This window comes from Oratosquilla oratoria, chromosome 22 (genome assembly GCF_046742065.1).
Source record: "Oratosquilla oratoria isolate Oo_2021 chromosome 22, ASM4674206v1, whole genome shotgun sequence".
NCBI classification, from domain to species: domain Eukaryota; kingdom Metazoa; phylum Arthropoda; class Malacostraca; order Stomatopoda; family Squillidae; genus Oratosquilla; species Oratosquilla oratoria.
Genome location: NC_134798.1, coordinates 11,396,876 through 11,414,150, shown reverse-complemented (window position 1 = coordinate 11,414,150; position 17,275 = coordinate 11,396,876). Strand labels below are relative to the sequence as shown.

The window sequence follows — 17,275 nt, the reverse complement described above, 5'->3', positions numbered from 1 at the left end:
TCCAGACTGTGGTTCGTCAGTGTGTATTTACCTAGTTGTAATATACGGGAGGGGAGCTATGCTCGTGGTGACCCGTCTTTGTATCTCTCCCCATCAAGTTTTATCTTAAAATCTTGTATAGTGTTAGCATATACTGTTTTGTTGTCTAATTTGTTCCATGTATTTATCGCTCTGTGTGGGAAACTGTTCCTTTTCAAGTTTTTTCTATATCCTTTTTCAATTTTTTTCCGTGTCCTCTTGTTTTACCGTTGTCCCACATTAATAGGTCGTTCCTGTCTAAAACTTCCATTCCTTTCATTATTCTGTAGATAGTTAGCAAATCTTCTCTTTCTCTTCTTTGTTCCAGAGTTGGTAGGTTCAATTTGGATAGTCTTTGCTCATATGTTAGTTCGGCGAGTGTCGGTGCTAGTTTTGTTGTCGCTCTTTGTAATCTTTCTAGTTTCTTAATATTCTTTTTGGTACTGGGTGTCCAAAGTGATGCTGCGTACTCGAGTTTTGGTCTTATTAGTGTAGTAAGTATTTTCCTTATCATTTCTTCGTCCATATAGGTAAATGCCACTTTGATTGCTCTCAATACAAAGGATTACAAAGGCAAAGCATGCCGACAAGAGACCTTTTGGTCCATATCTAGGTCGGATGCATGAAAAAAAAATCATAAAAATGATAGGTAAAAAAAAAAAAAAAAAAAAATCCTACCCACCCACCCCCGAGACTCGACCCTGTTTGTGCCCGGAAATCCCCCTCCCCCAACCCCCCACTCCCTAAGACCCACCCAGTTGAATGAAATCGCGTGGCGTCAATTGGGACAAAACCCTTATATTGAGGCACGAAGTTGTAGGTTTCTCCGAACATCTTGTTTATATGCTTATCTGGTTTCATGTCCTTTCCAATCATCACTCCAAGATCTTTTTCATAGTTTGTTTTATTTATTTTTTCTTCCCCAATTCTGTAATCTTTTGATATTCTATTTTTACTCTTTCCAAATTCCATTATGCTGCATTTCTTAATATTGAATTTTACTTCCCATTTTTGAGTCCAATTCCATATTGTGTCCAGATCTTGTTGCAATGAGTTGCAGTCCTCTTCCGTTTTTACCTTCTTAAGTAATTTTGCATCATCTGCAAAAAAATTTATATAGCACTCCACGCCTTCATTCATGTTATTAACGTATACAGCGAACATGATCGGTGCCAGTACTGATCCTTGCGGGACCCCGCTTTTTACTTCTTCCCAGTTGGAGAATTTTTCTCTAATTACAACTCTCATTTTCCTCCCAATCAGAAAGTCTTTCATCCATTCCAATAATTTTCCTCTGATGCCACCTTTTGACTCTATCTTATTTATTAGTGTCCTATGAGGTACCTTATCGAATGCCTTTTGCAGGTCCAGAAAAGCACAGTCTGCCTTTCACCCCCCTTGTCACCACTGTCACTTAAATTTGACTTGTAATATCACTCGTCTCAAGGCCCCTTGCCTTCTTTTTCCTGTAGTCTCACTATTTTCTAGGCCCCGTGCCTAGTTCTCTCGTCCTTTGGGTTAATAAAAGGGTGGTGAATTTTCTTTCTTCTTTCACTGTAATTTCACCTTCTGCTTACACTTGGGATCTCTTTCTCTCGTCTCTACATCGTCTCCTGATCCTCTCTCCACACCCTCTCCCTCTGACGAGATCCCGTATCCTACGCTAAGCTACCTTCGTCTGATGTCACTAATTTTTCTAATCCAATCTCCGGTGACTTCTCAAATAAATGTCACTCCTTATGGGCGTGACTTTGAATTCATGCACCAATAGTTTTTTCCTCCTTCTCCACCTTGCACCAACCCGGAAAGCCATTACAATGCCACTAGCGATATTGTTTACCTCAGCATTAGTCAAATGAAGCTAACCTGCGCTTACAGAGTTTGATTACACATCGATTATAAAACAGTCACCACCGTCGGTGTGTTTACATAGACAAAACGTCGCCCTCACATAGACATAACATCGCCCTCGAGCAGGCGTCGAGTCTGAATTATTCTAATGCCCTAGCTCATTTCCATTCGTACACTACCGGCCTCTTACAGGGCTCGGCAGCTACCCTTGGTCGTCCCGACCAATTTCTTATTTCCCTCTTACAGGGCTTGCTAACATATTTCTAGAATAAGCTAATCTACCCTTGCGTAATTGTTAATCTACCCTCCAAAATACATCATTCATGCAATAAATTGGGAATAATACATAAACATAATACCTATAAATGTGAATAACATGCATGTCAATATATATATAAGGTATTGAATTAAGCGGTTACATGGTTGATTTGCTTTGACAGAGGCAATCTCCGGAATACAACAAAGGCAATCAGTGCTGCCACTAACACTGAAAGTAAGGGTAAGATAAGGATTGGTAGCATATGTAAATCATTTGAGGGAGATCTTGACAATGGTCTTCTCTTAATTTTCAAGGGAGGAGAGTTTTCAGGCAATGTGAAGTTGAAGGTTGAAATGTAGGTGTCCTCGGTTAAATGCATTGTATTAAGGGTATTAGAAATGGTGGAAATAGTGTCTGCATGCAATTCGCAGTTATCTTGAATAGAGACAAGACCTTCAACCAAATCCAATTTAGGACTCAACCCGGGACAATTTATTGATACCTTTGTCTTGTTAGGGAAAAACAGGTAATGAGATCCTTGTATGTTACAATGAGGGATCTGGTCTACCAAAATTCGTTGGTAATGACAATTGTTCATAACAGACATATTCCTAACCAGAGAGTTCATGCGAAGCCTCTCGGAACGCAAAAGAGATCATGCTTTCTCTTAGATTGTCTACAGAAAGGATGTAATTGATTAGAAAATTCACTATGAGCACTAACTTTAAATTCTGAATGGTTTATCATCTTTTCAATAGCAATTAATTTGCAAAACACACTAATCTAGAGTTCGAGTGTCTCTTCTTGTTCAATATTATTTTTTTTTCAACACTCTTCATTTTCAAAGACAGTCTTATTACTTTAAAATGGTCACAATACTCATGTGTGTACTCAGATGAGAGGTCCTTAAGTCCTTAAGGTTCCAAGTCTGACCACAGCAGATCCTAGGTTTTAGGTTTCCATGTATCTGCTTGACACCAAGTTCCAGTTGTTTAGGTCTCCCATCCCAAATACATACAAATGGTCAATACTATCTGTAAAATACATCAAGATTAATGTTCAACTCTTGAAAAATATCATTATAATATTCTCCATATTCTCCAGGGTTATTAATATTTATGCACAAAGTATTACTATAATCATCTTCATAGATCTGCAAGCTAATTTTCCTTATGTCATCTAAATGTCCTATCAATTCTTCTCTTGATTCTAAATGTTTAAGTTTAAACTTGTTTCCACCTGCAGAATCAATTACCCTATATGGACCAGTGTACCTTGGTGAAAGTTTATTATTGGGTGAGGTTATTTTGACCATTACTAATTCTCCAATTTTCAATTCTAGTTTATGAGCTATTTTGTGTTGTTGTTCCCTCATCTCTTGTGAATACACCTGCATATGTTTCCTAACTCTTTGGTGAATACTTTGAAGAGTATTTATCCTATTGGATATATAATCATCCATATTATATATGGGTTTTTGCTCTGCAGTCAACATTTCCTATGGCAGAGTTTTGTCCTCCCCAAAAATTATAAAATGAGGTGTATCCCCAGTTGCTACATTAATTTGATTGTTCAGGGTACACTTAACACAAGGAATCCAAGTATCCCAAGTTACACTATGAGGACTTATTAGGGTTCTAAGACATATAATTATCTTTTTGTTTAACCTTTCTACTACATTACTTTGGGGATGGTTAACGAGTATATTGACTTTCTTGATGTGGAATACATTACATAGATTTTCCAAGATTTTGTTATTAAATTCAGTCCCATTATCTGAAACTAGGATGTTAGGTGTAGTAAAATTACAGATTGTCTGATCATAGATTACGGAAGCAATAGTTTCAGCTTTCTTATTGATTATGGGTTGCAATATACAAAATCTTGAAAAATAATCAATAGCAACAAATAGGTATTTAAAGCCGTTCTCGGTTAATGGTAATTCCAATGTATCCATGTGAACTCTTTCCCAAGGTTTCTGTGGAATGGGATAGGTGAGTATAGGAGCAGGTTTTGGTGTATTTCCCTTCACCTTTACACATTTTACACACTTTTCTATATAATCATATATAGTTTTCTTCATACCTAGCCAAAAGTACTTGTTGTGCCTGTCTATAAGTTTTATCCTTTCCAGGATGTGAACTACAATCACTATCATGAAGTAACTTCAATATCTCATTTACCAGAGTTTGTGGTATAATCAACTGATTTACTTGACCTCTAGAAATATCTTTCCCATTTACAAATGTTTTCCTATACAAAATTCCATTAATCAAATGAAATTCCTCTATCTTATACCCCTTTGGTAGCTTTGGAGGATCTCCTCTTGGGTTCATCAAATGCTTGATTATTGAATCACATGTCTCATCATCTCTCTGTTCTCTTATGAGCATTTCTTCATCTAAAGTTACTAATTCTTCTATACTACAAACAAAATTAATCAACCCAGTCCCAGTCATTGGTTGACTAATGTTTCTAGAAAGTGGATCTGCTACATTCCTTCTACCCGGAATATAATTAAATTGAACTTCATAGCACTGAAGTATCGCAAACCATCTAGCAAGTCTGCCTCTAAGATTCTTATGCTTAAATAAGTTCTGAATAGCTGTGTGATCAGTCCAAACTCTGATGGGATACCCTAGTATCATATCCCTAAAACTTTCTAAAGAATAGATTACTGCTAAAGTTTCTCTTTCAGTTATAGAATAGTTTCTCTCCGCACAATTACAAAGTCTGGATGTGTAAGCTATGGGTTTCAAGGTTCCATTTCTCTCTTGCATTAGTATGCCTCCTAACCCTATGTCAGATGCATCAGTACAAAGAATAAATTCTTTTTCATAGTCGGGAAAAATTAAAATAGGTGAACTCGTGAGTTTATCTTTCAACTTGTCAAAAGCTTGCTGTTGCGCAGGTCCCCATATGAACTTTGAGTCCTTTCTCAACAAAGAACTTAGTGGATTAGCAATGTCAGCATAACTTTGAATGAATTTTCTATAATATCCTGTTAATCCCAAAAAGCTCCTAACCTTGTCTACATTGGTCGGAACTGGAAAATTCTTGACAGCGTCAACCTTTGAATTTACTGTACTCAGTCCGTGTCTGTCTATCTTATGTCCTAAGTAAATGACACTGTCTTGCAAGAACTTACATTTTTCAAGTTTTACTTTTAACCCAGCTTCTCCTAGTCTTGAGAATATCAATTCTAATTTCTTAAAGTGCTCCACTGCAGTCTGAGAAACTATTAAAATGTCATCTAGAAATACACTGGCAGTGTTTCCTAACAATCCATCTAGAATAGTATTCATTAATCTCATGTAAGTTAATGGACTATTACATAACCCAAATGGCATTCTCTTGAACTCATAATGTCCTGTTGTAGTAGAAAATGCTGTGAACTCTCTTGAATCTTCATGCAATTCTATTTGCCAAAAAGCTGATTTGATATCTATAGTACTAAAATATCTATTCTCAGTTCCCAAACTTCTCAAAATGTCACCGATAATGGGTAATGGTAACCTGTCACGAATGGTGTGCTTATTCAGTTCCCTGTAATCAATAACTGGTCGCATAGTCCCATCAGACTTTGGTACTAAGATCAACTGAAAATTCCACTCACTTTTACTATGTTCAATAATATCCTGTGATAACATTTCAGTGATGAGTTTATCTACTACAGCTAATTTAGAATGAGGAACTCTGTAGGCTGGTATGTAGATAGGTTGTGTTCCTGGTTTTAACTTAATGTGATGTTTTAAAACAGTTGTTTTGCCTAAGGCGTCCCCTGGCAAAGCAATTGCTTTTTTATGTTTCATAAGCAAAGCAAATAAAGCTTCATCCAACTCAGGGCAATTAGTTGATTGTAATAATTCTTTATATCTATTTCTTAAGTCTATGCCTTCTTGTACTGAACAAATTGATGAAGTTGGTAATTCTATCTCCTCACTATTCTCATTTAAAATCTTAATAGGTTTAGTACACACCTGAATACATCCTATTTGTGTACCTTTCTTTAAAACTATCTCTTTATTCATAGTATTAATTACTATTACTTCTACTCTGTTCTTATTTGTCTTATAAATCCCTGAGTCCCACTTCAATCCTTTAATTTTAACTGATTCTGGGACTGTAATTACTTCAGAGTCTACATTGATTCCTTTCAAACACACTTCAACCTTATTAATTGACATGGGATGTAACAATGTCGACCTTGTTAATCCGCAATCTGCAATTCTCAAGGCATCTGTGGTTGATAATTTAGTAATCTCTGGGATTTCCTGAACTTCTGAGTTGGGTTCACAAATTGTTTTACTTTCTGTAGGGTTGGACCGCTCGGCCTCGCTATCTAGGATAGAAATGTTATCTAAGGATTCATTGATTCCTGTCACTGGTCTTAAGTCTGGTTGATTTAAGAATGGGATTAACTGTGACTTCACTAAAATTCCTAAGTCAGCAGGACAAATTACCATGTTTTCTTTTCTCATAGTTGCAAATCCTATCAATAAATCTCCTGGAAAAACAGACTCTTCTACCACTATCACTGGGATGTACAATTGTTCATTTGTATACAAGGCAACTTCTAGCTCAATCTTACCTAATGTTTTTAACTGATTTCCAGTTACACCTTGCAATGTGTAACAGATTGGTTCCAACATTTTCACTCCTGGGTTCAACTGGTTTAAAACTTTACTAGTAATTACATTAACTACAGACCCTGTATCAATAAAAATTTGAATAGGCTTATTGAACACTTTACCCGCAATGAGAGGTCCTACAGAAGTTTTACCAACAGTTATTATCAGTTTGTCAGTTTCTTTCATCTCCCTTGTATTCCCATATTTAACACAATACCGTCTATCGGTATATATATGGGGAGGTCTGAAATGGTTTATTCTGTGTCTGGGGGTTTTCCTCTTAGCCCTGGGGGTACCCGAAAATTCCGGCAATCATGAGTTCTGTGTCCGATTATATTATGGTAAATACAGAATGGAGAGTTCCTACATTGATACTCATTGTGACCTTCGTATTTGCAATTTCTGCAAATAATCCCATAAAAACATTCTTGTGCCTTGTGTCCCCATGCATTACAATTAAAACATAGGATTCTGGTATCCCTATCCCTAGATGGACTTCTAGCATGCCGCCTATGTCCTACTTCTGTTTTCTTAAACTCTCTAGAGTTCCTATATTGGCTATGTTGATTTATAGGCATTACATATGGGTTTATTGTTCTGGTCTCACTGTATCCTTGAAGAAGATAATCCACTTCTCCTAAACAGATATTTGATTTTAAATCTTTGTACAGCCTTTCTGCTGTTAAGTCATCAGAATTCTTTGCCAATAAGCTAAATGTAATCAATTTGATTACCTGTGAGATTTTCATCTTCTCACTAGATCGTTCTATCCAGTCTGAATCTTTCAAGATAGAATTCATGTCTTTTGACCATCTATCTAATCTAGCTAAGTACTCTGTGTCAGTTTCACTTGTCCTAACTTCCTTAATCATTTTTACCAATGATCTAATAGGATCCTGATCACATTTGGACATGAAATGTTTAAGAAAGGCTTTCTTGTAGTTATCATATTGATTAATTGCTTCCATTTGCTGGAAGTTAATGACAAACCTCGCCCTTCCATGCTCTGGATCTATATTCTCCTTGAGAATCTCAATCTTACGATTCTCATTTGTAATGTTTTTACTAACTATAAGAGTGTCAATGAGGTTCATGAACTTGTTTACACCATATGTGTTAGACTCTCCTGTGAATTTTGGAATATTTGTATTTGATGTGTGAATTTCGTGTCTCAACACGTTAGAATTCTGAGGGGTACTCATACTTATTACTAATACCTTGCTTTAGCCTGGCTGCTTGCGATGTCGCTTCGTGATGTCAATGTCTGGTTTGACGTCCTTCTACGGTCTTGTCATTCGTCAACGACGTTGTTCCTCCTCCATTACACACTCTGCCTTGAAGACCTCCTTGTAGATGATGATCACCTTGAAGAATCTTGAAGAGTGCTTGTTCCCAACGTAGCAGTTACTTGAAGTTGTAGATTTCTCTCGTAGTCGTAATACACTCTTGATTTTGGTTGTCTTGTTCCCGTAGACTTCTTGCGCCACTTCTCTTCGGAGGTGTTTAACACTCAGTTCGTCGCACCGCTGTTCACCACTTTCACCCCCCTTGTCACCACTGTCACTTAAATTTGACTTGTAATATCACTCGTCTCAAGGCCCCTTGCCTTCTTTTTCCTGTAGTCTCACTATTTTCTAGGCCCCGTGCCTAGTTCTCTCGTCCTTTGGGTTAATAAAAGGGTGGTGAATTTTCTTTCTTCTTTCACTGTAATTTCACCTTCTGCTTACACTTGGGATCTCTTTCTCTCATCTCTACATCGTCTCCTGATCCTCTCTCCACACCCTCTCCCTCTGACGAGATCCCGTATCCTACGCTAAGCTACCTTCGTCTGACGTCACTAATTTTTCTAATCCAATCTCCGGTGACTTCTCAAATAAATGTCACTCCTTATGGGCGTGACTTTGAATTCATGCACCAATAGTTTTTTCCTCCTTCTCCACCTTGCACCAACCCGGAAAGCCATTACAATGCCACTAGCGATATTGTTTACCTCAGCATTAGTCAAACAAAGCTAACCTGCGCTTACAGAGTTTGATTACACATCGATTATAAAACAGTCACCACCGTCGGTGTGTTTACATAGACAAAACGTCGCCCTCACATAGACATAACATCGCCCTCGAGCAGGCGTCGAGTCTGAATTATTCTAATGCCCTAGCTCATTTCCATTCGTACACTACCGGCCTCTTACACTGCCCATCCATCTCTTTCTTCTATTATGTCTACTAATCTTGAGTAAAAGCAAATCAGATTTGTTGTACAGGATCTCCCTTGTCTAAATCCAAATTGATTTGGGTTCAGTATAGATTTTTCTTCCAGGTACTTAACCCATCTGTTTTTGATCACTCTTTCACAAATTTTTGCTATTGTGCTTGTTAGTGAGACCGGTCTGTAGTTAGATGGATCTTCCTTATCACCTCCCTTATAAATTGGTACAATGTTTGCTTTTTTCCAGTCCAATGGTACTTTTCCTTCTTTAATTGATGATTTAATTATATCATATATTTTGTCAGTTAATTCTTCCATGCATTCTTTCAGTATCCAGTTTGCTATTCCGTCTGGGCCATGTGATTTTCTGACATCCAGGGTTTTAATTTGATCACTGATTTCTTTTTGTGTTACGTTTATTTCTTTCATTGCTGGTCTTTGGGTGTGTTTCTAGCAAAGGCCACATCATGCCACCCCACATCTTTGAAGAGGGACTTAGACTCACTTCAGATGGCTATATTGAATTGCTGTCCACTGTTGTCAAGTGCTGGGTGGAGAGGGTGGCTGTGGCAAGACCATACATGTGGCAGCAGGACTCGGCTCCATGTCATGCCTCTGGGAAAACCCAGAAGTGACTGTCTGAGAACTTCTACAGCTTCACCAGTCCCAACATCTGGCCCCCCCAACTCGCCTGATTACAACCCAATGGACTATTATGTGTGGGGCTCAGGTGAAAAAGACACCAATCGTACTGCCTGCAACACCAAGGACGAGCTGGTTGCCAGGATCAAACTGGTGCTCTAGCGTCTCTCGAAGGACACCGTGAAGGCCATGTGTTGCAGGTTCAGGTCCTGCCTGGAGGCTGTGGTGGAGGCAAAAGATCCTCTAAGAGATGCACTTTGAATTTTGAGAAGACATAAATTTTTTGGCCAAGATTTGACATTTTTCTTTCCTTTAAGAAAAAGCAAAATTTATTCCAAACACCCTGTATGTAAATGTATTCTTGCCAGCTGACACAAGGAATAGGTACCATTTTTTTTATATAATTTATGTCTGGGTAATGGCATTGTACTGTCTAGCTGTACATTTATTTTCACTTTACAGAACCATTATGGTTGATGACTTCACGTCTCGGCTATGGAAGATATATGAGACAGTAAGATCAGAGGGTATTTCACAGGTAGGAAAGTCTTATTCTTACTGGAAGGTTATATTTATCTTTGAAGAGGTATTTTTGTGTATCTGTTCCTTATCAAATGTCAATTTGTAATGGATTATAACAAGAATATGAAATATATGCCAACATTTATAAATTATTACTCATTTGTCATGTACATGTATATGTGTTGGTATGTATGTGTATTACAATATGCAGTGTGTGTACAGTAGTATACATATCTATACAATATGTATACATATATATATATATATATATATATATATATATATATATATATATATCATGTATGTATATATAAATATATAAGAGAATATGTTGTATATAAAATGGCCAGTGAGAATGTAATATTTTAAGAATTTTTCCCATAACTTGTAGCCCACCTAGCCCCCAAAACCAAAAAAAGGGAAGTCAACTTAGATTTCCTCACCTTTACAGTAAGAATAAAAGGATGGGACTATATCTTTCACAGATTTAAAGATTGCTGTCATATCATCTGTTACAGTGTGGGCAATCTAAATTCATTTAATATTTTGCTCATTTTGTTAGCAAGGGTAGGAATTATTCTAATGGCCACCCTTTGTACTCTCTATTTTTTTGTTTTTCTTTTTGTATTGAGACCATATTACTGTATATTCCAATCTATTAATGTGTTTATCAACGTATCATTAGTCAAGATCCCCAGGACCTTTTCCTTGTTTACTTGATTGATTGTTTCATCTCCCCAGTGACTCTGGTCTAATCTGAAGACCAGGTGCTGGCCCCTTGTAGCCTCATCTCCTTCAGGAGGTTGGGTATCATGTGTCCATTTGATGCTGATGGCAGGATTTGGACAAGTGCCATCCATCTTCTTAAGGGTGGAGCTATCCTTTTACTACAATGCCCTACACTAACAGTCTCTAGACAGCAACATAATGTGTATTCCTTGAGTGACTTGTGGACCCACCTGGAGACTGTTGCCAGTTGGCTGAAGGCCACTGATCTCCTGCAAGAGAGACCAGATGCAATGGATTGATTTCATTTCCCATTGTATAGCTCCATGATGGTCTCTTCTTACATTTGCCTAGTTGCAAAATTTTACTCTGCATTGAATTTCATGTTCCACTCCTGACTCCAATCATAAACCTAATCTAGATCTTCATGTAACAACTCACACTCCTTACTTTTCACTTTTCATGATATTGGAATCATCAGCAAATAAGTTAGCACAACTGCTTCTCCCATCCATCATGTCATTGATGTAAATTGAGAATATTACAGGTGTCATCATAGAGCCCCACAATACCCCACAAGTCACCTATCAAATTCAATATCTTCATCCATTCCAGTATACCCTCTTTGAGTCCTCCAACATTTTCATACTTCCATATTAGTCTTCTGTGTGGTACAGTATTAATTTTTTTTTCTAGATCCAAGTGCCCACACTCCACCCCAATATCTCTTATGGCACATATCAACTCTTCTTGAATAATTTCTTAGATTTGTTACACATGACACTTCTTTTTTGAGACCGAATTGGTTGTCTACCAAGACTCCTGTCTTCTCAAAGTATTTTACCCACCTGTCTCCACAATTCTTTCACATATTTTGGCTATTGTACTGGTCAGTAATACTGTTCTATAATTCAACTGTCTCCTCTATTAACACGTTAACCGCGTACTGGGCCACCCGTGAACCGAGCAGATGTTTCACTTGTTGCGTATTGGTACATCTGTGGCCCGAATATTACCTTCTAAAAAGTATCACAAACATGAGTATGTAAACAATTTGAATATATCTTTTTATTTATTATGACTGCAGATGCATTGCTATGGTACTGGAAAACAAAATGAAAATAATAAGACAGTAAGTTTATTTGTTGAAAAGAAAAATTTTTAATCTGAAATACAGGTAATGTTTTTTAGCAAAATATTGATCATTTATTAATACTAGTCATGTTTTTCATTGAAACATGAAATGCAAAGGTGTGGTTGACCCTCACACTCATTGCAATAGGTGGTTACTCTCCTAGCCTTGTTTGTGGCCACCTTGTATCCCTCACAAAGTGAGATTTTTTCATAGCATCCTCTGCATCGCTTCCTTGTGTTTTTCTTTGGACCATGTGCTTCCTGTAAGGTATGGTCTTTTCTTGCACCCGATATATCAGAGGTCCTCTTCCCTGGTTTTCTTATTTCCCCAGGAATGTTTTTAGTAAGAGAGAGGATTACAGATTCAGTAAAGGTTCTCAGACATACTTGTTTTGCTGAGCAGTATTTATTGTAAAGAATTTGAGCATTTGTCACTGATATCCCAGCAATCATTTCCATCGCCAGCTTCTTGTACCACTTCTTTGATTTTCGGAGTGGTGAGTAGTAGGAATTGAGTTGATCAGCAACATCAACACCTTTTTTAGCCTTATTGTACTCAATGACACTTTCAGGTTTTACAATCTCTTCTCCTTTTCTGTTTTTATTTCCACTTGGAACTAAGTCACCACCTTGCTCAGGTACTGTTGATAGTGTCAAGACATCTCTCTTATCTTTCCACTTGTATAACTTCACACCTTGTCTGTTTTCTGCTGCTTTCATTTCTCCCATCCTCAACTTTGCTTTTACTACTTCTTGGCACAAATATTTCTTATTTGTTCTTACAGTTCCACAAATGTAGGTTTTCTTGGCCAACAAGTACTCTGCCAGGGTTATTGAGGTGTAAGAGTTGTCAGTGTATATAGTGCATCCTATACCTAACAATTCATTACATAATTTCACCACACGTGATTCAGTTGAATTTAGGTCAGCAATCTTGTCACTCATCCCTACATGAACCTCTAAATTCCATGTATATCCCTCAGGTGTGCAAACTTTGTACACTTTCATTCCATATTTGTGAGCTTTTCCTGGAATGTACTGTTTTATGCCTAATCTCCCTCTAAATGGCACCATGCTCTCGTCAACAACAAGTTTGGAGCCAGGTTTGTACACAGCTTTAAAATTGTTAACAGGTAGCTCAATCAGTGATCTGACCTTATACAACTTATCATTCCCTTGACATTAGCTTTGGTACAAAGGGATCATCATATAACACACTTTTACACCAGTAGAGTTGAATTTCAGGCTTTACAGTTAATCCCATGTACATCACAATACCAAAAAAAATCGTTATCTCTTGTCTGTTGGTAGGTTTCCATAACATCAGTCGTGACCTTCGTGTTACTGTTGCAGCATCAATTACTTGTTGTGCATACCTATTGGTTTCTTGAACAATTATATCAATGATATCATCAGATACAAAGAGACCATATACATCAATAGGCAGTACCTCAGTTTCGTCACCTGTGTTACTGATAGTGACTCTCATTTCTTCCTTGCCAGTAAAGGTATGCATGCGTTGTTTTGAGGACACAGACAACCATTCACATTGTGTGTTGTTACTGTTGTTGTTTCCATTTCTCCCAGAGTTTGGTGGCTGAACAGGTTCATCTTGATCTGCACCTGTTTCAGATTCACTTTCATCAGAGAAATTATCATCTGAATCATCTGAATTACTGACAACAAAGTCAGAATCATCAGAATCATCAGATGAAGTATGTGATTGTTCTCCATAAGAGTAAGACGTCTCCATGTCTGTTTAGAGTGAAAAAGACAATATTATCAGTTTTCCTATGCAAAATTGATCAAAATTTAAGTTATTGTATCAATACTAACCCAAATATACATCATAAAACAACATCAAATAGGATAAAATGGATATATATATAAATCATATGCTATAACCCATGCCTGGTACACTGGTGTACCAATACGTGTCAGAAGGGGAAAAAATTGCTGGTCCGCGATTCGGTATATATTTGTACCATGGGTTTTTATGCTCTACACTACAGGCCACGCTCTCAGAGTGATACATACCTCCTCACTCTGCAAAAGTCCAACGGACACTGGAGTGACCGGGTTATAAATGTGACGCGGTGTGGGCAAGTGTACTGAGTTGCCAGACGCGGCTAACGTGTTAATTGGGACCACATTTGCCCTTTTCCAGTCTTTGGGCACTCTTACCTCTTAAGAATATACAAGTTCTTGTATTTTATATATCACTTGTTCCCTAAATTTTTGAGTATTCATTTGAAAATTCCATATGGCCCTGAGACATTTTTTCATATCCAAATTCTTGTGTGATTTATATGCTTCTTACACATCAACTTTCATATTATTTGATAAATCCTCTCTATTTATTCTTTCCTCATCCCCAAAGTCCTCTTCTTTGGTGAAAATAAGATGGAAACTTTTGTTCATTAATTCAGCTTGCTTTTGAACTTTTTTGTATATTATCCCATCTATCAATGTGTATATGCATATGCCTTTGTTGTGCTTGTGTATACACATATTTTTGTCATAGAGAGGACCTATACTGTTTTTTATTTATGATACGAGTCTGTATATGGGATCAGAGGAAAGCTGTAAAGGATAGCCAAGAGTTTTTATGAGAGTAGTAGATTCTGTGTTAGAATTAGAAATAGAGTGAGTGGTTTGAGGTAAAGGTGAAACTGTGTCAGGGATGTGTCATGTCACCATGGCTGTTCAATGTGTACACAGATGGGGTGGTGCAGGAGGTAAATGCAAGGGTAATGGGTAGGGGATTAGAGATGGTGAAAGAAAATGGAGAAAAATGGAAGGTGAGCCAGTTGTTTTTTGTTGATGACACTGTGCTTTTGTCAGGGTCACAGGAGGTATTAAGGGAGTTAGTGATGGAGCTTGGGAAGGCATGTGATAGGAGAAAATTTAGGATAAATGTGGGTAAATGTAAGGTGGTGAGATGTACAAAGGGAGAGGATGGCAACAATTTGGAAGTAAGTCTTAAACACCAGTCACACTATCACAATCCTCATCAAATGTTGTGAATTTGAAAAGCTGCAGGACAATTTTGCTTACAATATTTTAGACTTCACTAAAGACATTTCAATGATGTGTCTAATATTCATATAGGTTTAATTTGTCTTAGTTCATCATTTGGAGATTTAAAAATTGCAAATGAAATTGTTTCTGCTCAAACAAACTCACTTGAGTTGTATAAGTGTGACTGGGGCTTTAAAGGAGAGAGGCTGGAGGAAGTGGATAGATTTAGATCAGTGGATAGCTTTAGATCAGTGGTTCCCAAACTTTTCTGGCTTGAGGCACCCTTGCCAAAGCCTTTCAGAAGACCCTGGCACTCTTATTAGAAAATCTAAATTCTAGTTTGTCAGTATTTTGTTGATTCAACATCAGTGGAATTTTTTTTTGTCCCTGGATAATATGAAAATACTCATCTTTACACTGATGCTGCTTTAATAAACAAAAATGGATGACAGGGAGAGTCGGTAATATGAAAATTATTTTTGCCCTGAATTTTGGCGGCACCCTCAGTTGATCTCATGGCACTCTTTGGTGCCACGGCACACTGGTTGGGAACCACTGCTTTACATACTTGCAGTCAAATGTGGCAGGAAACTGAAGAGTGAAGGTGGAGGTAAATTGTAGATTGAGAGAAGCAAGTAAGTGCCATGGGGGATTAAAAAGTATAATGAGAAATAGGCATTTGGAAATGGATGCAAAGAGGAGATTATATGAAGGGGTGATTGCACTGACAGCACTGTATGGGGCAGAGACATGGAGTTTAAGAGAGGTACAGAGGAAAAGTTTGAGATGTATTTACCTAGCTGTATTTTGCGGGAAGAGAGCTATGCTTGTAGTGACCTGTTATTGTATCTTTCCACATCCAGTTTTTTCTTAAAGTCATGTATAGTTTTAGCACTCACTGTTTCCTCATTCAGTGTGTTCCAGATATCTATCACTGTGTGGGGAGCTAATCTTTTTCAGATCTCTTCTGTAACTGTCTTAAGTTTCTTCTTGTGTCCTCTTGTATTTCTTCTGTCCCATTTTAGTAGGTCATCCCTATCAAGAATTTCCATCCCTTTCATATATACATACATATACCAAAGACTTTTTCCCCCTTACATGGGGGGTAGCCAAAAAGAAAAAGGCATAGAAATCACTCCCACCCATTTCATTTCCCATATATTCCACTCGCCTCCACCCTCCTCCCTCCCTCCTATCTTGGCACCTCCTGGATGACAGGTCATCCCTGCATCCTGTCCACTGCCCTGGGTCAGAAGCAGTGTTGCAAGACACAGCATATCCACAGCAAGGCTGCTTCATAAATTCGGTGACCCCCCTCTCTGTCCCCTCATGCAGAAAAGGAGAAGACGGGGAGGAATCCCTTCGGGCTGCATAAAATTTTTTCTCATACATACTTGCTCACCGCCAATCCCCCACCCACTCCCCCTCATGCATCACAGCCTCATCTATACACAACCCTTCTCCATTCACCCCTATCTCTTCTGTCCTCTCCCGTCCTTCTTCTACAGACATTCCTCGCTTTTGTAAAGCCCCTTTCACCCCATCCATCCATCTCATCCTAGGACGCCCCCTCATATTCACTCCTTCCACCTCCGCCCTCCACACTTCTTTTACTAATCTTTCTTCACTCATTCTTTCCATGTGTCCAAACCATCCTAATACTCTTTCATCAACCCTATCTCCCAGCTCCCTTTCCACCCCTGTTCTCCTCCTCACCCCCCTCATTTCTCACTCAATCTAGCCTAGTAACCCCTATCATACTTCTCAGTCACCTCATCTCAAACACATTCAAACTCCTTTTCTCTTCCTCTCTCATGTTCCATGTTTCTGCCCCATATATTGCTGTTGGCACAATCACTCCTTCATATAACCTCCTCTTAGCATCCATTCCCAAATGTCTATTCCTCATTACACTTTTTAATCCACCAAGGCATTTACTCGCTTCTCTCAATCTACATTCTACCTCCACCCCCACTCCTCCCTTTCCTGTCACATTTGCACCCAAGTATCTAAAACTATCCACTTCCTCCAGTTTCTCACCCTTAATGCTCACTTCCAGCCTACTGTCACTCTCTCCCCTTGTACATCTCATCACCTTACTTTTGCCCATATTTATCTTCAGCTTCCTTCTTTCACACACCTTCTCAAACTCTGTCACCAACTTCCTCAATCCCTCTTCTGATCCTGCTACAAGCGCAGTGTCGTCAGCAAACAACAGCTGGCTCACCTCCCACTTTTCTCCATTTTCTTTAACCATCTCCAA

The 17,275-nt window shown here is 38.1% G+C and overlaps 1 protein-coding gene across 4 annotated transcripts in view; it reads left to right on the top strand.

The window, feature by feature from the left end:
* The window catches only part of LOC143037429 (glutathione synthetase-like), a 371,409-nt gene that overhangs the window by 146,360 nt on the left and 207,774 nt on the right, over nucleotides 1-17,275 (top strand). For 3 of the 4 annotated variants that reach the window (XM_076205616.1, XM_076205614.1, XM_076205615.1), the window contains exon 4: nucleotides 10,072-10,147. The exons of the other annotated variant lie outside the window; for it this stretch is intronic. In XM_076205616.1, the coding sequence (XP_076061731.1) occupies nucleotides 10,072-10,147 (76 nt within the window). The remainder of the gene's footprint in view (nucleotides 1-10,071; nucleotides 10,148-17,275) is intronic. 4 annotated transcript variants of the gene reach the window in all.